At 44.4% G+C, this 21,692-nt stretch overlaps 1 protein-coding gene across 3 annotated transcripts in view; it reads right to left on the bottom strand.

Moving 5' to 3' along the window:
• The window catches only part of LOC101445555 (phospholipid-transporting ATPase IB), a 675,309-nt gene that overhangs the window by 41,789 nt on the left and 611,828 nt on the right, over nucleotides 1–21,692 (bottom strand). For 2 of the 3 annotated variants that reach the window (XM_071208176.1, XM_058277047.2), the window contains exons 34-36: nucleotides 13,376–13,464; nucleotides 7,103–7,207; nucleotides 6,890–6,943 (exon numbers count right to left, since the gene is read on the bottom strand). In XM_071208176.1, the coding sequence (XP_071064277.1) occupies nucleotides 6,890–6,943; nucleotides 7,103–7,207; nucleotides 13,376–13,464 (248 nt within the window). The remainder of the gene's footprint in view (nucleotides 1–6,889; nucleotides 6,944–7,102; nucleotides 7,208–13,375; nucleotides 13,465–21,692) is intronic. The other variant, XM_058277045.2, reaches the window with a different exon arrangement.

Below are 21,692 nucleotides of genomic sequence, written 5' to 3' on the forward strand. Positions count from 1 at the left end.
ATGTATATATTATAACACACTAAGAAATAATGTAATATTTAGAGATACATCCTGAAGTATGTAAGGGTGAAATGATATGATATGATATCTGGGATTTGCTTCATATTCTACTGCAAGAAAAAATAGGGAACGAGGGGATAAATGAAGCATATGTGGCAAAACCTTGATAATTGTTGAATATGGAGTGTAAGTCTATGGGAGGGAGTTCATTGTGTGCATGTCTGCTATTATGCACACTTGGTATTTTCATGACATTAAAGGGAAAACTTTAAAAATGAATGTGTTAGGGGAGCCCAAGCCAACACTCTGTAGCAGGGGAAGGGGCGGCAGAAACAGCTGAGTGGTGTGAGACGCGTGTCTGGAGGTAAACAACTGTGGCGTAGTTCACACGCAAACGGTATCTTCAGGATTTCAGGCCCGTCCAGGACACAAGACTGTCCCATTTGTCCTGAGCAGCCAGGGCTTGGCCCAGTGCCAGGGACATGGTACCACATGACTGGATAAGCCAGTTGACAGAGAAAGCCAACGTGAGCCAGACAAGGGCTTGGCCAAGCTCGGGGGGTGGAAACTTGGGAAGGGCGAGGGAAGACGGGAGGCTGAGAGTCATACAAGCACAAGCAGGAGGTAGGGCCAGAAAGAATTCAGTGGGTGTGGCAGTGCGAGGGAGAGGCCTTGGTGCCATTTGCAGGCCAGTGGGAAACCATCACAGGGTTGAGACCAGAAAGTGGCACGGCTGGGGTTGTGTTGTTGTTGTGTTTTAAGATTTATTTTATTTACTTTACCCTCCACTCCCCCAGATGGTTCTCTTGTCTGGCTGCTCATTGTTTGCTGGCCTTCTCTGGGAGGCACCGGGAACCAAACCCAGGACTCCCGCGTGAGAGGTGAGTGCCCAATGGCCCGAGCCACATCCGCGCCTGGGCTGGGTTTTTTATGGCTGTGAGGAGGACCGGCAGGGAAAGGCAGCCGAGGGCATGGAAAGCAGGCACACTTATGGGAAAACCCACGAGATCTGGCAAGAGCTAGAGAGGAGGGCAGGAAGGAGGACGATGTGGCCAAGAGTGATTCTGAGACAAGGAATAATTATGCCATCCGCGGGAGCAGACACCCTGAAGGCGGGGCTGGTTCCAAGGGGGAAGAGGGCGCGTTCTGGCTTTGGACTTGCTGCCTCTAAGACAGACTTCCACATGCAGTGGCTCAGCAGGAATACCTGGGATCAGGCAGCAGCCGGGGAGGGACACTCACTCTTCTCTGTAACAAGGAGCTGGTTGAAGTAGGAACCCAGAGGATGACTGGGGAAGCTGCCAGGATTTCAAGGTCACTGAGGCTCTCCACCGAGCTGCCCAATCCAAACCTCCCCCCCGGCATACCCCACTCTACTCTGATAGATGCGGTGCTCAGCTGCACCCCTGACTTTGACTCCAGACTAGGGGTCCTCTATGCTACTCAGATAAAGCAAATGAGAATCTGCTAAATGTTCTGGGAAAAACCCACGTATGTTAAAATGGGCATGAAACTTAATTGTTCAGCTTTTAAGTTAGGGGAGAGATAGGCGTGAACACTTTTTGAATGCCTACATATGCTACAGATTAAAAATGTATTATTTCATTGAAACCTCAAAGCAAAATTATGATGAGGAAACTCGAGTTCAGAGACATTCGATGACCCTCCCAAGGTCACACAGCTCGTAGAGTGGCAGGGTCTGGCTTGTGACTCTGGTCTGCCTCCAAGATTGGCGCTTTTTCACCTACATCTGGGCACAGTTGTGGAAAAAATGCAGCTGGGAGAGAAATAAATTCTACCCAGGTGTTGGAACCATCCCCTTGCCACCTGGCCTGGAGAGGTGAGCTAAGATGATGCCGGAATTCCTATCCTCTTAGCTAATAAAAAACTAACGGATATTTTAGAAGAAAAAATGTGCAAAGGGGTGATGAGGGAAACCAAGGGAAGCCAGAGACAGGCACTGCCAATACCCAATACTTGGAGAAAAAAGTACTTTTCCTGAAATAATTTAAAGCCTCCATGGGAAAAATAGTACGCAATGAGTCCAGCATAGCTCCCACTTTAAGCTTGTTTACACTCATCTTTGGCTCAGCAGTTGTACCGATTCTGATGATCCCTAACCGATGTTTAAACATTATTTTAAAGATCAAAGGATTTCTGTTTAAAAGATTAGCGCCTAATGGCTAATTTTTAGTTGAACACTCACTCAAAATGGATTGGGAGTTGGCTTTTTTTTTTTTCTAATAGAGTAGGGTTTTTAAAAAGAGCACTAGGGGAGCACCTGGAGCAGGGTGGGGGGGGGGTGGGAGTGGGATCATCTTTGGTTTGTCTGAAAATCTTGGCTGATGTGTTTGTTTCAGGCTCTGTCTCCAGCAGATGAAAGTCCTTGAGGATTTCAGCATCCACACCGCACCGAGGCCAGAGGCAGGGCCCCGACTATTCAGGGGTAGGCTCGGGAGACGGCAACGCGAGCTGCCTGCGCAGACGCCCGCCTGAATCAGATGGCCCTCCTGTACCCCCGCAGAGGTCCCCCGCGTCTAGATTACCTATAGATTACCCGCGCCCAGGCCTCAGTGCTCCCAGATGGCACAAAACCCGGATGAAGATAAGATGACAGCAGCTACCCGGGAGAAGGCCAGGCCGCCCAGCTACTTTGACCAAGACCCAGGAAGCTCTTACGTGAAAGAAAATCTCACTGCCTCAATGGCGAAAGGCAAGAGCAGTAGTTCTGCTTGACATTGAACCCAGAGAAAATGGGCCCAGTCGCCCCTGCCCCACTCCCCATTTAAGGAATGAGACAAAGATCTAGCCTAAAAACAAAGGTTTTCTTGTTATTCAAACTAAGTGTAACTCGAAAACTAGTTATTGCCATCAAATATATTAAACTTTTGCTTGCCCTAATACCTAAAACATTACAGAACACCCCCGAGCTCATGCCAAAGAGGGAAAAAAAAAGTTGAAGGGCAAAAAAAGTTAGTTCTCTCATCTTAAATGGCATTTTAAGCATTTATTTAAATTAGATTTGTAAAGGTAAGTGGCCTGGTGTAGTTTTTTTCTGCCACCAGAAAAAAAAAGTACAAATTACAGTTTAGGAATAATGAGGGAAAGTTGTTTCCAAGACATTAAAAAAGGAATTCTTCCCTTTAGCTCATTTTTCAGACAGGCACAAAATAACTGTACGCCTGATATGCTCAGTTCTAAACACAAAACAGTCACATTCACTGTTTCACCTTGGCAGAGATGACTGAACAGGATGGCTTGGGGAAAGGTATTCTAACCAATTCAAATATTAACAACTGTCTAGTGTTTATAGGGCACACAAACAACAGATCAGGAAAAACTCCCAATCAAGGGAAAGAAAACATTTTTGCTCATTAACTTAAGCATTTTTCTTAGTACACTGTACTTTTTGGACCTCTTGTACTGTGATCTGAATCTCTTTTTTTAATAATCAACTCGCTTTATCTAAGTCATAAAAACAGATTTATGCATTTTTGCCAAATTGAACAGGTTAATTTTGGAAGACAAGATTTACTGATGAGGAAGTTCAGAAGCATGTTAATGAAAAATTAACTTTTATCACACTAGCATCAAAGTTTGAGACCTCACGTTCCATAAAACGTTAGGCTAAAATACTGTGTTAAGTTGATAGAGGGAATAGAAGGAGATTTAGAATCCTAGCAATCGTTTCAAAATTGTAGTGATAATTTTGGCACAAAAGGACTTTGAAAAAATTAACACATGATTTTGGTATCATTTCCTATGATTATATTCCTGAGAAAAACTGCTGGGATATTTGCCAGTGACTTGGACCTGGAATTTATGATGTGGCCGTGTCCTTTAAGGCACCCCCAGGCACATTTTGAGAATTTTGCTCAGTTACCCTGCAGGTGGTTTGGGGTGCTGAGGATTTGTTGCACTGCGAGGCAGGATGGCCGGGGGCCGCTGGAGGGTGAACTGCTAGATGGGCAGGAGGCTGCTAAAGCCGCAGCTGCCTGTCATCGCCGATTCTGTGCCAGCTCTCTTCCCAGCCCCTGGTGGCCTGGGGACCGCGGGCACTGCTCCAGGCTCCCCTGGGCTCCGCTGCCATAAGCGAGCCCAGGCCCCAGCAGCTCTGCGCTGACAAGGCACGCTCACCCCCTTTCCTCACAGCCGCCTCACTGGACTTTTGCAATTCCAGCCAATTAGTCAAGAGCTTCTGCTTTAGTGGCCCAATCCCAGACTGGCAGCTAGAAATGCCTGAGTAAACGGCAACATCAATGGGAGTAGGGAATACGGAGTGTGTGTGTGAGAAGACACAAAAATACTCATGAGCTCTCAAAAGGGAGCCTGTACATTTTTTAAAAGTAGGAAGAGAGCTGGAGAATCTGCTAGGCTACTCACCGGCCCAGTGGAACAACCTACTTTGGCTTGCCCTCTCCTACCCCTCCCAGTCCCAGAGAGGCCCAGGAATTCAAGCAGGTGTGAAAGAAGCAAACAAAGGTGATAAAAGAACAATCCTGAGGCAGCTCCGGAGGCCAGGCTTGCACAATCACCTCTTGCAGAGAGCAGCCCCCCACCATTATCTAGTCTGCAGATGGACCACCCAGAAAATCTGGGCGCAATTAGTTGGGAGAAAACAAATGTGTGTGGGGTGGGAAGAGGAGAAGCACGACGGGAAGGAAGGAAGGGGTCTCCAAACTATTCTTCTGCCCCGGAATCCAAAAGATGGAAAAGAAAGTCTCTGTGGAAGAATATAAAGATAAAAAGTGTTTTCACTGAGACTAGAGGGAAAAGACAAAGGCCAGAGGCACGGGCACACTCATCCTCGCTTGCACACTTATCCACGCTGGCATGAACACAACTGCCCAACCACGAAGGTAGGAAATTTACAAAAGGATGAGAAAACAGATTTTAAAATGAGGAAGCCAGGAAAACACATTTAAACCATATCCGTGGCTATCAGAAGATTTAGATGTATAAGTGAATTTTTAAAATGCCATTCGTCTCCTCAAGCAAAGATAGGCTCCTGCTCTGTTTCAGAGTCCGTGATTCCTTAAAAACCACGACTCTCCAGTGCCAAACTGATGACGAGCCGCTGGCACTCTGCGTTCCTGTGATGGGTCAGGCAACAGGCTGTGTCATACGCCCTAACCCAAAATAAGCTCTTCCAGAAGAGAGGAAGAGACAATTTTGGATATGGGAACTGTCTTACCCAAAGCCACACGGCTAGTGGGTGGTTGAGCTGGAATTCAAAAGCAGGCTCAGGGCCTCTGGAACTCAGGCCTCGGTGAATGCTGCTCCCTGCACCTGAAACATGCGCCCATCACTTCTGGCCACGCAAGTCCTTCCCAGCCTCCACGCCTGCTGCAACCCTACCTCCACTGGAAAGCCTTTCGCGATGGCCTCCCATAGCGCTTCACTTCTGAAGGCCCCTCCTCTTATTTAGCCCAATTCCAGGCCTGTTTTAAAAACGTCAGAGGCCAGGAGACCCGGCCTCACATTAGATGAGACATGCTCAGTGCATTTTCCGACTATATTACATGCCAATTTTCCGTGTAAAGTGTTGGAAAGGAGTTTTAGAATTTTGCTTGGAATTCTCATTTTACCTGGAAATTACTATGACCTCTCAGCCACCACTGTGAGTACTAGAGACTTCTTGGGATACAAGAGAGCTTGTACGTTGTCCTCAAATAGGATAAAACTTTTTGTGCTTATTAAGCTTAACAATTATAAAGGTTTATATGCATCTTGTAGAGTTTATCAATTACATTTTTATTAGTTTAATACTAACATTCAATTTCAACTAGCAGGGTTCCCTCGAGCCTAGGAATATATATTTTTTCGGATCTCAAGGAATTTTGTAGGCCCTTGAAAAGCTAGTAGGTGCTAAGCACTGAGCCTGAAGTATCTAACAGAGAACAGCCCTGCTCCCGGCGCTGGCCATGTGCTGTTGGTGTAACAGGTATAGAAGGACTTGCTGTAAGCCCAGCCCTTTGCCCCTACGTGTTTCCGGTTTAACTTCCCTGAAGACAGTGAGTTTTGTCTTGTTGCTTGATGATTTACTCCAGTGACTAGCATGGAAGCCATAAATAAAACCTTGACGAGCTCACTTATTAAAAAATAATTCATCAGTACACAAACCACAACTTGAGCTACGTATTGCAAGACCCCTTTCCAAAAATATCTACAGTTATTTGAAACTATATGCCTCTCAAAATGTTTGGATTCTCTTTCTTAAAAAAAAAAAAAGTTGCTTTTTCTCTTATAAACACATGAAGGATGATACAAATAAATAGAATATAAAATAAAACATGAAGTAGGAGTCTCTAGAAGTATTCAACATTTTTGTTCCATTGGTAGTTAGCAACAGAGATCCTCCCAAGCAGTTAGAGGAGAGTTCCGCTCTTCATTTACCAGACCTGCCGTATCTCGACTACAGCAATGGCTCTTGATTACATGGCAAATTGTCCTTCAGCCCAGGCAAATTTCCAAGTAGTGTATGAATTTTGTTCAACTCTTAACAGCAAGATGTGAATATTTTTGAGTTTGGGGATGGTTAGGTTGACAATCTGAGGACTAAGGACAGAGCAGCAGCATCTATTCTCGTGAACTAGACAGGAAGTAGTTCACATGACGCTTTCTCTATTCAGTTAGAAAAAATAATCCTTAAAAAAAAAGATATCCTCCAAGTGGACCATTACAAGGTTTACCCGAAGAACTGATGATACACATTATTCAGCATGTGCTCCTTAAGTTGGTCCTGACAGCAAAACGTCTAGCTTTCAAATACTCTTTGGTAGTGCTGCTAACATGAACCCTTCCACCTTAAGTTAATTACTGTCATTTCTATTTTCTGCATGTGGGTTGTTTTGCAGATGTCCAGACCCAGTATAAACCCCAATCTTACCTGACAGCAGGCCCAGTGACCCCGAAAGTTGTGTTTCTGGCTGCCACCGAGAGACTGCAATTGAAATCTCAGTGTCATTATGCTCTTAAAAAATAACCAAAATGCTGAAAAATGAGCTATCTATGGTCCTACTGAAAACTGGAAGGGAAGGGAAGGCAGGGAAAAGGGCTGGGTAACTTGTGTTCTTCCAACATTTGGATGGAGCTGGCCCACCTCTTTCCATTGCTGTCACGCAGCATTGCTTTCCCCATCACTCTGGACTTAGTTTCCAACTCCTGCACCTCCTCCAGCAATGTTTTCCTGCAGGTATGCATGGCCCTGTATCACAAGGAAAAGACAAAAAGAACAGAAGATGTGAATTTTACATAGCTGTGAAGACTGATATCTACCCTCTTGGACCAAAGCTGGATGCCTTTGGAGTTTACTGGAGCATCTAGAGTCTCCATGCCTGACTCCATCCGTTTTCATAAAACCCTGAGTGCTGCAGAAGAGACCTGGACTTTGCCTGTCAGAAGTCACCACCCCTAAGAGCACTGCTGGGTTCTGAAAGCCTGTAGATGGGGGGAGGGCCGGAGCTGGGAGGAGCCCAGATGTTGGAGGGTGGTACTGTCCAGACCCCATCTTCAGACCCAAGATGGGGATTCCTGGAGAAGTCATGTTCTATAGCTATAGCTTTCCACTGCAGGACCTGGAAACTAGATGATGCTTTACGTTCTTATACTACTGGTTAGCTCTGATCCCCTGGTCTTTGCCCCTACTGTGATCAGAGAGCTCAGGGGCTAGCCTTGCTTTTCAGTGTGAAAAGAGCCAGGTGTTGTGGCAGGGAAGTGACTTAAAACACCAGTGTTCATGCTCTTAATGTAAAACCCTTGACTTGAAATTTGGAGTCAACACAAATATTTGGGCACAGCTTTTCCATCCTTCTCTTGCAAGGACTAAACATTAGGGTCAACATACATGCACCTCAAAGGCATAAAACAACGATGGCATAACCCTTCTGCCACAACGTGACCCCAAGCCTCATCATTTCACTCTTCTGGAACTGTAGGAAGAGTTAGCTGCACGCTTTTTCTGATTAAACCTAAGGTGAATACCTTCCAGTTTTCAAATACCTGGTTGATCGTAGGGTCTTCATAAAATGGGAACAACATAGGTGAGGAAAAGGCATTTAACAAGATATAGACTAGAGATCGGAAAAGACAAACTGTAAGGAGACTCACGACATAGCAACACATGGCAGCTCTCCTTATTAAGAAAAGCTTTGCCTTCATTCCATTTTGATATAAATGCAAGTGAGGATCCTGCTAGGTACCAGGACTCAAAGTGGCACAAGAACAAAAACTGACCTTATCTGCAGGGAAATACGGTGTAAAGGGAACATTCTGACCCATGAGCTGCTGTAGCTGCATCACTATTCCTGACCACCTCCCCCTCCAGTCTGTGGAGATAATGCAGTCATCTCCTAGCACTCCAGGGTAATCTGTAATGGGGTTTTACACTTAACCACCCAGGTTTTAACACATAACACCGTAATTACAGCAAACAGTGTACTGATAAGATACTGTGGTTCAGAGCAAGGCTGGGAATTTCAATTTAAATATTAAACAAGAAAAACATTGACCCTTTTGCAGGAAAGGAGATCATCCAAGAGGATGTTAAAATTTACACTGTTCAATATCATTAAATATGCTGGCTTTCCAGATTTTACTTTTTATCTTCTCAAAAGTATAAGCTGGGTTTATGAGGCTGCAGTGGTAACAAGCCAACTCACTCCTTTCACTCCTCCACTTAGAGATTGCCTGAGGACATGGCTGGTTAGTTCTGAAGGGCAGAACCCTCAGCCACTTTTTCAGGATTTTCCTCACTCCACCATTCTCCTATGCCCTTTTTTCCAGTCCACCCCCACCCCGCACTAGCAAGCAGGGTCATCAGCCTCTCAGTACAGCATCCGGTGCAATCTTCTGGGTTGGGAGAGGAAGGTGTCACAAAGAAGTTGGTTTGGATGAGGAAGGCTGGACCACTGGGCTGCAGCGGATGGGAGATCTTAGAGTTGGGCCCTTTCATTGACCTGCCAGCTTTGGCTCCTTCACCCAGTAGCTTCAGAGGGGCATGTTCTGAACATGAGTATGCTTAGGCATATTCTCAGTAGATAAAATTCCATCCATATTTAAGAATTATTCAGTAATTTGATATCATTTGTATGATGCCAGCCCATGTGGGCTAGCCTACGAACCTAGCCACTAGTAGAGAACACTGAAATGCAATCCTGGGGAAGATTCTGCTACTCTTTCAGTGAGGAGACGTGATGCTAGCAATTTAAAACAGCTTTATCAAGAACCATTACCTCTTTGGGCCTTCATTAGTAAATGATTCTAAAATCTCCTCTGTCAAAGTCTACATGTGAGTTCATTAAAACCTACCACTCACAGGATTAAAAAGTCAATCTACAGGCATTAGCCAGGGGCATGTAATGTAGGTCTCACCGTGAGCTAGGATTTAGCTTTTTGGAAGTCACAGCTCTGACAGACTAAGCCCCATTATCTGGGAATGGCTTATCCCCAGTGGTTTAGAGCTTGCTTCATCTAACCACACTTCAAGAGCCCAGGGTACCAGAGAAGGGGGCAGGCAGAGGGCTTGGGCACTGACAGATGAGCCACAGTCATCTATGAATCAGCAGATATGGTGAAGGGTGTTGTCAGGTTATTAGGGACTTGAAAAATAAAGTTTAGAATCCTGACCTTTCCTTCTTTTTGCTTCCGATTTTTTTTTTTCCTGGACGCTTTTCTGTTGCAAGGAAGGATATCAAGTCAAAAGGAAATGCTAAACCCTCAGTGTGGATGAAAATGTGGATACACTTCAAAAGATATTAGCTTAGTTAGAAAGTTAAAACAAAAAAATCAAGGCCCGCTGGTATATATAAATTGCTTATTACCTTTAATTTCCGCTTAACTTTCTATTTGAGATTATAATGAGGAAATGAGGTCATTCTGGAATTGCTGAATGTATTATGTGATGACTGGTAAAACACAAGAGATACAATTAGATAAAAAGAAACAGGTTCCTATGTGTTCAGTGGCCTTGGGCGGTCTATTATTTTATAAAGCAATACTAATAAGTTTTGCCTCGATGAGAATAAGTACACGGCAGCTTACCTAAGAATGCTGTCATAGGTAAACATTTTGGAAGAGGGTAAGTCTAAATAAGCATATTAAAGTAGTTCTGGGTAACTTAAATTTCATGCTTCTAATAAAAATACTCATTAGCCAGGTATCACATACAATCAATCAATTATTTTAATAAAAAATACGTTAGTTTGGTCCCTCATAAAGATTCTAGTTAACAGGAAAACAGTCTAGGGATCTCACTGCGTTCCAAATCTGATTTAACAAAGTCTGATAATGATGGAACTTCATGTAGCAAGTTGACAGACTGCATGGAAAAAAGTAACTGTATTACCTCATGCTCTTTGTCTTTTCTTACTCTTAACAGTCCAGGTCCTGAGAGGAAGAGAAAGACCCAGCACAGAAAGGAAAGAACTGCAGCAAGACAGAGCAACTAACTTCCTTAAGAGCTCTTAGAAACCAACGTGGTGCTGGAGTTGAAAAGCCTTTTCAAAGTAGTGTAACCTTTAAAATTCAAAACCAAACCAAAACATAAAGTCCTTAAGATCCGCTGAGGGGAAACGGACTTTGGCCCAGTGGTTAGGGCGTCCGTCTACCATATGGGAAGTCCGCGGTTTAAACCCCGGGCCTCCTTGACCCGTGTGGAGCTGGCCCATGCGCAGTGCTGATGCGCGCAAGGAGTGCGTCCCATAAGGAGAGCCGCCCAGCGCGAAGGAGGGAGCAGCCTGCCCAGGAATGGCGCCGCCCACACTTCCCGTACCGCTGACGACAACAGAAGCGGACAAGGAAACAAGACGCAGCAAAAAGACACAGAGAACAGACAACCGGGGAGGGGAGGGGAATTAAAATAAATAAAAATAAATCTTTAAAAAAAAAAAAAAAAAGATCCGCTAAGGAGCTGTGCCAATGTCCTGGAAGGTTTCCTCACACAGGCACGCGTTATCATCCCTCGACAAGTTCTTCAGTTGCTCCTTGATTCACATTCACTAATTTTAGAACTTCTCTCGGAAGTTCAAGGCGCATGATTTTTAGTGCACCATGCCTCAGTAAACACTTGGAAACTTCCACCAAAGGGCAGATGGCGGTGCAAGTTGTGAACCATCAGGACTGCCATTTAGCAGGGCCAGGTAGTGTGCCGAAACGCGGAAGGAGAAGTGACAGTGCGGCGGTCTGCTCCCACCAGAGGAAAGCGACTAATAATCTGCTTTGTCTTGTCCGGAGGAGCACCTCCGATATACTGGACGCAACAACAAATATTCTGGGCTCAGAGTATGAGAGATGATAGGTCTCGAAAGAGGCTCCGTGATAAAAAGAAAATGTCCAAACAGACCTGTGAAATTCTTGTTTTTGATGAGAGAGGTAACTGTAAGTGTAGGCGTTGAAAGTATATTGGAAACAGAGCTCCTGGAATTTGGGCAAATACTGCAGGTGGCGTTTTGTGGTTTCAGCCTGAAGGCGAGGGGCTCTCAGAAGACCGTCTGGGCCCGCAGCTCGCCTGCCGCACAGCAAGCAGCGTCCCCTACTCCCCGCCCCTCCTCGGCAGCCCCTTCTTTCCAGGGCCTTGGTGCTGGTTCCAGCCCCGTCTGGCAAGCGTTTCAGAAAGGAAATGCGTTTTACTCTTTCCATATGGCAGGGCTGCCGAGCAGGGTCATTTGATTTATCCTTGTTAAGACATAATTGGTGTTAATTTTACAGTGACAGGGGAAACAGAAACAACCACAAAGAGTCCTGTTGGAGGGAATAGATAATTTGCTTCACAGTGACAGCAAACTTTTACTTGGAAAACATTGGAAAAGGTCCAAAAAGCAGCCAAGGAGGTACAGGGACTTCGCCATCTGCAAGCCTCTCTTTAAAATGGTAGAGAGATACTTCTATGAAAGTCTTACTTGACAAATATTCAATCTCAATAAAAGAACATTTCCCAACATTAATTTAAGAGAGTTGAATTAATGTAGTCTAAGACTAATTTATAAGCAGAGTACTAATTCTCAACCATTATAAATGAAAAAAAAATCATTTGGTGTAGCTAAGACTATAATATATTTATTTGAAACAAACTAATTTGATCACTTTTCAAATTGAAAGACATTCAGTAAGGTAATAATTCATTGTGCCAAAATTGGGCTATTTGCTAAAAGAGGAAATAATAGCATTAACATTTCTTACCATGCATTTATTAGATCAATAAACATCTTTCCTTGCTATAATCATTTCATCTCTGGACTCTGACTCTGCTATTTACAGAACACATTTTTAACAGGTAAAATGGACGTAGTGGTAAATCAAAGCATTTAAGAAATTAGAGCTATTTACGTTTTACTAACAGTTGCAAAACTTAGTAAATGAAAGAAATAAAACAAAATACGTGCTATAAAATTCTCTCTCTCTCTGCATTAGGTATCATTGGTTGTCAGGATAATGCCAAAAAGAAGACTTTTTCAAAAGACATCTTTAACTGTCAGGCAAGAACAATTCTCATTGAATGTGGGAGGAAAGGAGATAAAAATGAAATCTGATGTCTTTTCCTGGAAGGTTTGGATTAAAGTTTCAGTTTTGTACCTCAGGGCTCAAAAATAATTATGGTTTGCCAGAAGTACAGCCAAACTAGGATTTTCAACTTTCAGGGGAGTTGGCAGCTATTTGTAAGCAGAACTGGGCCTACCCCAAACAAAAATCAGTATTATCTCATTTGGAGTAGTCTGTCTTTTGCTTATGGATTATATTAAAATTTACATGATGGTGGGAGGAGTTGCTTCTTTTACATTGTACTCAAGATATTTCAGAAACAATGTATTTTGAAACATATAAACAAAAATTGAGCATGGATTATTTCTAAATAAACCAACATCATCATTTCACATTGGTGATTAATTTTGTCATAGTCCTATAAACTGACACTCTAGAAGAATTTTATTTGAAAGATTCCTACTGTGAATTATTATGCATATGTGAAATGATGTATGTATATCCGCTTTTTTTTTTTCCATATCCTCTCTTACGTGGGTATTTTAAGCCTGGGATTTAAAGCCAGGTCATATTTGTGATCAACTTAGCATGGCGTCTTAGATATAAATAGAAATAAATTCTGAGTCATACTTCCTAAGCAGGACAGAATGGGTCTGTACTTAGAAACACTTCTTTATAATTATGTCCAGGACAATAGCCCCCATGAGTTCAGGCAGCCTGTCTCAGGATTCCTTTCTGTCTATATTATCATATCAAGATGATGTCCAGGCTTAAAGGAAAAATGTCACCCTTCATTAGCAGGTGGCAGGCAACCCATCTCCTCAGAAGCTTAACGAGAGAGACAACTACGAGGACAAATGATCTAGACTGGGGGTTCCTGCTTCATTCTTTAACTTACGCTCTCAATGCCACATCTTCAATCAAACACGCAGTAGGAACGAGAAATAATCCCAACCAGAAGTGTGCAGAGCTCAGTACCATAGATGCCTGTAAGAACCAGAAGTGAGTCATATATTATACGTCTGCTTTCAAAAATAGTGGAAACATAATTTAATGAGCATAAAACATCCCACAGCCTTAAATTCAGTAACAGGTGCAACGCCAGCCAGGGCTCATGCCTAGGGGGAGCTCCGCCAGCTCTCGCTTCCATTATTGTCTGGAGACAAGTTTTCACCCTCTTAAATACATACAGGGCTTCCAGCTCCCCTTCCAATCAATGCTTTCCAAAATCCCTCCTACGGAGTGATTTCAGAGCCACAATTCCTGTGGGAATTTTATTCCACTAGGCACCTTCCATCCACTTATCCATCAACTCATTTTTCTTCATTTATTCATTCCCTTAAGCAGCAGCCATGTCAAGTTCACCATGATTCTCCCTACCCAGAAGAGGAAGATGGAGTTAAAGTGGCGCTTATATCCTGTGCTGGATTCTGCATTACATCGTAAAAGATGATATGTACCAGGAAAATATTCTGTGGGATTTAAGGAGAAGCCTAGAAGCTGGGAAGACTTTTCACTGTGGACAGTAAGTGGAATGTGTCTGGAAAGATGAAGGGTTTCACAGACAGAGAGGGGTGGAAGGGGCGAGATTCCGAGTCCAAGGGCTCGGGAAGATGCCCTGGAGCTAAGCCATCCGTGAAAAGGCTTGTTCCTGGAGTGGAAAACCCGGGGAGTTTGGGGGGACTCCCAGAGACAGGGTTTTGAGGAATACAGGTGTAGAGCCAAGTCAGTTTTTAGGTAATCGTGGAGTTGAAAGAGCATTTAGAGCAAAACAGAGAGCAGGAGGACTTTATTCTGAAGAAAAGTTGAGGGATGAAGATTCCTGAAGGGCTGGTTTCAAGTGAGCCAAGGAAGGTGGCTGCGGCTGGCTCGCCACTGGCAAGCTGGCCTAGGAAGGGTGGACTGCGGGAAAGGACCCGTGCGAAATTGTGCTGGGCGCCTTCATGACTCTTCAGACATTGGATCTCACTGGAATATAAAACTTCATTGCCAAGTGCAGGGAGCCTTGTGGAGTGAGGGAGAGCAGTGGGCCAGCCTGACAGAGCCGGGGGGACCCCCGTGGGTCTTGGCGCACTGAGAGTCAGGGGGAGCTGGGGGAGCAGGGGCCTCTCCATGCAAGCCTGCAGTCCAGGTTCAGCCCGCCCTTGGATCTAAGTGTCTGCGGCTGCCCGGCTGCCCATGCGCCCACAGCCCCGCCCCTGCCCCTCTCGGGGCCTCTCCTCAGGCTCCTGGCCACTGCACACCTATCCAGTGAAGCCTGCACCACCCCATCTCTCCTGCTTCTGAACGCCAGCCCCAAACCCTGTACTTTAAGATAATTAAACCAAAAAGCAGCAAGACTTGGGATAAAAGCTGAACTCCAATCCTGGCATTGAAGGACTTGCTTTCTTTTTCTAAAAATGCGAACACTACCTTTCTGAAAGAATAATTTAAAACCTTAAACATAGGTGAGTACGTTGTGGTCCATCAATCACACCTCTCAGAATTTATCCCAAGGAAATAAGCTTTAAAAAATGTGAAAAGAGGCAAGTACAAGAACATTCACTAGTGTGAGGCCTTATTAAATATATGTTGGTGCTTATATACAATGGGCTTCTGTGCAGCCTCTTATAGTGGTGTAGACTTGTAGTTGTTGCCATGGAGTGATGTCATGCAATATTACTAAGTGAAAAACATAGGTTCTTGGGCAGCATCTGGTTTAGGACTTATCGGGGCTACAGGGAAGGTGGTGAGGGAAACTTGATTGGCCACACACTCAAAATTAAACTTGAAATGTCATCTCCAAGCGCCTTACACCCGCAAGGTATCACATCTTCATAGTATGTGGTAAGAGTGCTAAGCATTACATATGTATCAAGATAGACCAATATATACCATAAATTTTGTGGTCCAATTTTGGTATTTCCTCTACTTGTAAAAGCATTCAAGGACTTCAAACAGTGGGAGTGGCCCAGGCCTTCATCTACTGAGGGCATCTACACATATCTATAGGGCAGTAAGGGGGGCTGGATTTTATTCTCACATTGCTTTTTGGCTATATCATATTATAGGTTGAATCATGACCCCCACAAAGACATGTTCCCATGAATGTGACCTTAATTGGAAATAGGGTCTTTGGAGATGGGATTAGTTAATCCAGGCTGGATTAGGGTGGGCCTTAATCCAATCTGATTGGGGTCTTTATATGAAGAGGAGAACTGAAAGGAAAAAGAGGGGAGAAAGCCTGTGAGGACTGAGGCAGAGGATGCCAGGGGCTGTGGCCATGGGCTGCCACCATGCCGCTGCCAGAAGCCAGGCAAGAGGCGTGGGACAGATCCTTCCCCATGGCCCTGCCGCCTCCAGTACGGGGACAGTAACTTCTGTTGTCTCAAGCCACCCAGCTAGGGTACTTCGTTACAGTAGCCCTAGCAAACCAAGACACTCTACTTTTTTATTTTTCTTTTTTTCTTATAGAGACATACATTACTTATATGATAAAGATTTTTAAAAGCCCACCCCTGCTCCGGAAAACCAAAGCGAATGAGTTGGGTAAGCTGACCCTGTCTGGAGTCCAGCCTTCCCTCTAGGGTTGTCTTGCCTCCTTGGCCAACAGCAACCCCCAGAAGCAAAGCTAGGATCTGGGGTTTGCCCCCCCTACCATGGGTGATGCTTGGCCCATGCAGGGTGGACTAGGTACTTGTGGGATACGAACGGATCATCCACTAGGTATATTTATCAAAGAATACAATCATCTTTAAACACCAATTTATAACAATAACAGACATTTCAAAAGACGGTAATTCTCAAGTACTCATTCAGGTTATTACTGAAGTGGGAAAAATAAGGAAAATGGACTTTGAACCCCTCTGCTGGAAATGTCAAGTCCCCTCTCACACCTCCATGAAGATTATATAGAGATTTGTTGAAACAAGGAGCTGCGAAGTTATCACTTATATACCTAAAGAGAGGTCTCTAGAAAGGTTTCTACCTTCCTGATTCACAGATGGAGGTTTAAAAAGGCATGAAATCCTTTGGTTATTTAAATTTGGTTAACGGGTTCATCTTTCTTAACATAACAAAAAAAAGTTTATTGAGCTGGGCTAGGTGACAAATGGTACTTAATTACTCAAACCTCTCCTTCCTCCCAATACAGCAGGTAGGAGTTTTAAAGACATCCTATTTTGTGCTGACAGTCCCTTTGGGAGAGATGCACCCTCAGCACAGCACCATCTACTAACCACTTGGATGCCACACTCCCCACCAGCCCCCACCGGTAGTAAATTACACCTGTTTTTCATTTGAGGAAAGGGAGGCTAAAATGGGCAAGTTACTTGATAAATGAGAACCCAGAACTGGCATTAGGCCAGCCTAGAAGCCAAGCTTGTCTGAATCCAAAACCTGCGAGACGCGCAGCACTGCCTTGGTTTGGGCCAGGACTATTAGCCTGGGTCCATGCAGGAACCTGAGGACAGAGGATGAAGGCATCCACTAGCTCCGCGGCTAGCGCCACACGCACCTGTCCACAGTGCCCTGGACCGGGTGCCCCCAGCACAGTGACACGCGAGGAAAGGCTTTTAGAGAGGAGAGGGAGGAGCTGGATAATGCCAGTTGTGGTTCTGCTCCACAGCGTCGGGAGAATTTTACAAGACGTGACAAAAGCGGAGAGGGCAACAGTCCAGCTGAGAGGAGAAGGGAAGCGTTACCATATGGCACCGACTTCCATAAAGTGTCTCATTTACTCCCCCACAGCCTGCATTTTACAGAAAAGAAATTAAGTGGGCAACTTCCCCCAGATAGGAGAGTCATCGCGATTCAAACCCAGGTCACTGTGTCCCTAAATCTTGCTCCCTCCTCTCAGTGTGGGGAGTGGGGAGCTCTGCTCCCCCCGCCTGCATCTCTGTGAGACCCCCATGCACTGCCCCTCCATTTTAGAGAGCACAATATTTGGGGCAAACTTTTGACTTTAACACCAGTAATGCCAGTTACCAAATTCAAAATTTAAAAGAAAACTTGGAGGCCTTGTAAAATCACACACACAAAAAACAGAGATAACTACACCAAGGAAAAAAAATCCCCAAACTCTCTACCTCTGCCCAGCAAAAGTGACAACCATGCAACAGTAATAACAATGAGATTAATAAGTACTTGCAGACTCTGCCTGCTCTCCTCTGCCCCCCTTGCCCTTAGCCTTTCTCCCTAAAGTGTCCTCCTCTCAAAGGCCAAGGAAACCCTAGTTTTGCTTGGGAGGTTGGGCTTCCTGAAAACCTGGTTTTCCATTTATGTGCAGGTCAACTGTTAAATCCTCTTCTCTAGACTGTGTACTGTTTTCGGGAAGGCGATGATTTCAGCTGCGAATCCACGTGCTCAGGGGTTCCCCAGTCCACATGCTAGGAGCCGAGGGGCAGGTGTGTGTGGAGAGTCATCCTGGGGGCAGGGGGTGCAAAATCTCAGTGCAGGAAGAAGACTGATTCTAGCTCTGTGTTGCAGCAGAAAAGAACATTCTTAGCCTGGTAAAGTAAGTACTTAGCAAGACCACACTAATTTGCCAAAGGAAGGAGGAGACAAATTCCCGGCTGAAATTTAGAGGTTTCCTGTAATCGTTCATTCCCACTCTTCCCCCATCCAAAATGCCTATGGCCTGGTGCCAACTTTAAGCTTAGAATTACTGAAAAGGGGGATGATATCTCAGTTCAATACCTTGAAGCCCCTTCTGAGGCTCATCCTACCAAGCACTCATTTCACAGAAGAGCCCTGTGTGATGAGATGGGGGCTGTGAAGTTATGCAAATGAATTTTTAGAAAAACAACAAAGTGATCCTGCACACCTATGATAACTCCAAAAATGCCCAGCTCCTACTCCATCCTGATATTTCAACATCAACCTATTGGCCTGTCCAGGTACCTAGGTACAACTGCACAAAAAGGGGATTTGAGTGTATTGCCTCTAGATCAGACACCTGCCAAGGAATGGTGAGGGAGGTTAAACCACCACAAAAAAAGCCATTCAGGGGCAATCACCGGACATTGTAAATCCTCACAGGGCCCACTGGATGGAATGGGGGAGAGTATGGGCCATGATGTGGACCATTGACCATGAGGTGCAGAGGTGCCCAAAGATGTACTTACCAAATGCAATGGATGTGTCATGATGATGGGAATGAGTGTTGCTGGGGGGGGAGAGGTGGGGTGGGGGTGGTGGGGTTGAATGGGACCTCATATATATATATTTTTAATGTAATATTATTACAAAGTCAATTAAAAAAAAAGCCATTCCTACAAATTTAATGTCATTTAAAAAAAACACTTTTTTTTTTAAGATTTATTTATCCCCCCACCCCAATCTGCTGTGTCCATTTGCTTTGTGTTCTTCTGTGTCCATTTGTATTCTCATCAGGTGGCACTGGGGATCTGTGTCTCCTTTTATTGTATCATCTTGCTGCATCAGCTCTGTGTGTGTGTGGCACCACTCCTGGGCGGGCTGCGGTTTCGCACTGGGTGGCTCTTCTCGTGCAGGGGCCACTCCTTGCATGGGGGGCATCCTTACATGGGGGCATCCCTGCGCACAGCAGCACTGCGTGGGGGCCAGCTCACCACACGGGCCAGGAGGCCCTGGGTTTTGACCCCTTGGACCTCCTATATGGTAGGTGGGCACTCTATCTGTTGAGACACATCCTCTTCCCCATACTCTTTTATGACAATGAGTTCTATTAACTTTTTTTTCCTCTCAAAGCATGAGGTAGCTTTAGCCTGGACATTGCTATTTTGAAACACTAAACCTTAGTGGTGGATTATCAACATAGTAACCTGATAAGGGTGTCTCAAAAGCATCCTCTTATGCCCTTATCGAGCATATCCATTCTCTGGGAGGATGAGGCAATGTTTTTTTGGGGGGATGGGGTGGGGTGGGGTGGGGAGAATGGTGTATAATTTAAATACAATAAAATGCATAAATCATAAGTATTTATTTCTAAGTGTTTTGACAACTGTCTACAACTATGTAACCCAAAACAAGATCGCCCCAGGGAGTCCTCTTGTGCCTAATCCAAGTCAGTCTCCAAGCCCAAGGGGCTCTCACTGTCCTGATTTCTATCACTGGAGCTGGGTTTTGTCTTTTCTGGAATTTTGTATAAATGAAATGATAGAGGCTGTATGCTTTTGAATCTGGAATCTTTTACTCAATAAAATGTTTTTGAGATTCACCCATGTTGATACATACATACCTAATTCAATCTTTTTTATTTTTGAATAGTATTCCATTACATGAATATACTGCAATTGGTTTATCCGGTCTCCTGTCGATGGACATTTGGATAGTTCCCAGTTTGAGGAGATTAAGAACAAGGATGCAATGCATATTCTTGTGTAAGTCATGTATGTGAACATATGTTTCCATTTCTTTTGGGTAAACACCTGGGAGTGGAAATGCTGGGTCCACTGGAGATGTATGATTAACTTACAGTGAAACTGCCAAAGAGTTCTCCAAAATGGTTGTATCGTTTTACACTCCTAGTAGCAATGTATGAGCAATGTTAGTTGCTCCATGTTCTTGCCAACATTTGGTATTGCCAGTCTTTTTTATTTTAGCCATTCTAGTGATTTGCTGTGGTTTAAATATGCATTCCTAAGATGACTGATGATATTGAGAGCATGGGATGGGGCTACTCTGACAACCATTACCACCATCAAATTAGTTTTTTAAAAGTGGGGCAATTCTCTGTCAATTGGTAGGACAGCTCAGACAAAGTTAAAAGACCCAGAAAGAAAACCGTGAAGCAAATGAGGACCCCAGTCCAAAGAAGCTAATTCTTATTTCAGGGCACATAGAATGGGGTAACTTTTCTTTAAATTGGTGGTAACAATTAAAGGCTTTTTTATTCCTCAGGACAATGAGGAGACAGTTCCAGTTCCCAAACAGGTGGTAAAAAAGCAGAGTGCTATTACCGTAATTTATTAAAAATAGAGGTGGGCCCTTTAAATCTTTTAAATTATTAATTTTTCTTTTATAGGTAGTGGTCATTTTAATTTTCCATTTTTCTCTTTAGCACCCGATTTTAGAGACTACATCAGATCAGAGTTCTCCAGAGAAACAGAACGAACCGCTTATATGTACAGATATATATTTACATATATACAGAAACTTATTATAAGGAATTGTTTACACAATTGTGGGAACTGGAGAGGCTGAATTCTGTAGGACAGACAAGAGGCTGGAAATTTTGGTAAGAGTGATGAAGTCTCTCTCTTTCAACTTTCTATAGTCATAATATATATGATGTATATTGAAATGTTATTAATGATCTTGAATCCCCAAAACTTGCAGACATGTTGACTACAATTAGAATATAAACACCTTCAGAAAATACTGCCATGCAACAACTTGGCTAGTGCTTAGCCACACAACTTGACACCATAACCCAGCCGAGCTAACATGTGAAATTAGCCATCACTGAGATCAAAGGGCCGGTCTAAGCAAACAGCTGTCTTATTTCACCCAGAATGGTCCCTGTGCCCTGCTGTCCTGAAGCAGGTTTTGGGGTGGGAAGACAGGGTCACTCTTGCCATTTTACATAGAGTATGAGGCTGAAAATGAAATTGGGGAAAGAAACATCCTGCTGCTCTGGGGTCACGGAACTCTTATTTTCAAGTAGGGAATGAAGCAGATTTGAAATTCACATGGTATGGTTTAAAAAGAACGCAATCTGTACTTTAGTTTACTTTTAGGAAAAAAAGGAACATTCACTTTAGATACATGTCTCTGTCTCCAATGTAATAAAAGCAATTTCCGGCCAGGGATTTGTGGGGAAAGTGACAGCGAAAGCATGGTGCCTGGCCTCCACGCCAGTTCTCCTCCCCTCTGGCAGAGACAAATGACCCGCTTCGCCCTCTCACCCTCTAAGCTGCAAGCCTCTTGAAGGAGCGGAGTGTCCCTCACCATCTTGTTAGGAGCTTGCCTCTACTCGGTAGGTCCTGTGACCCAACTGGGCCCAGGCACAGCTAAAGGTGCCCTCTTGCCCCACAGCGCCCACAGCTCTGGAATAGACAAGCAGCTCTTCCTCTTATGCTGGTGTGTTTTCTAGTCATTGGCCTGCTCTGCAAGCTGCTGCTCTATCTATGGGAACGCCCACACTTCCCAAGGTAGAGTAAGGAGGTGCTTTGCTTGTCCCCTTCTTTCACAAAGGGGAGCGTAACCCAGGTCTAAATCAAGCACTTGGTGGAAGCACTGCTGTGGATGGTGTT

This window comes from Dasypus novemcinctus, chromosome 15 (genome assembly GCF_030445035.2).
Source record: "Dasypus novemcinctus isolate mDasNov1 chromosome 15, mDasNov1.1.hap2, whole genome shotgun sequence".
Lineage (NCBI taxonomy): Eukaryota > Metazoa > Chordata > Mammalia > Cingulata > Dasypodidae > Dasypus > Dasypus novemcinctus.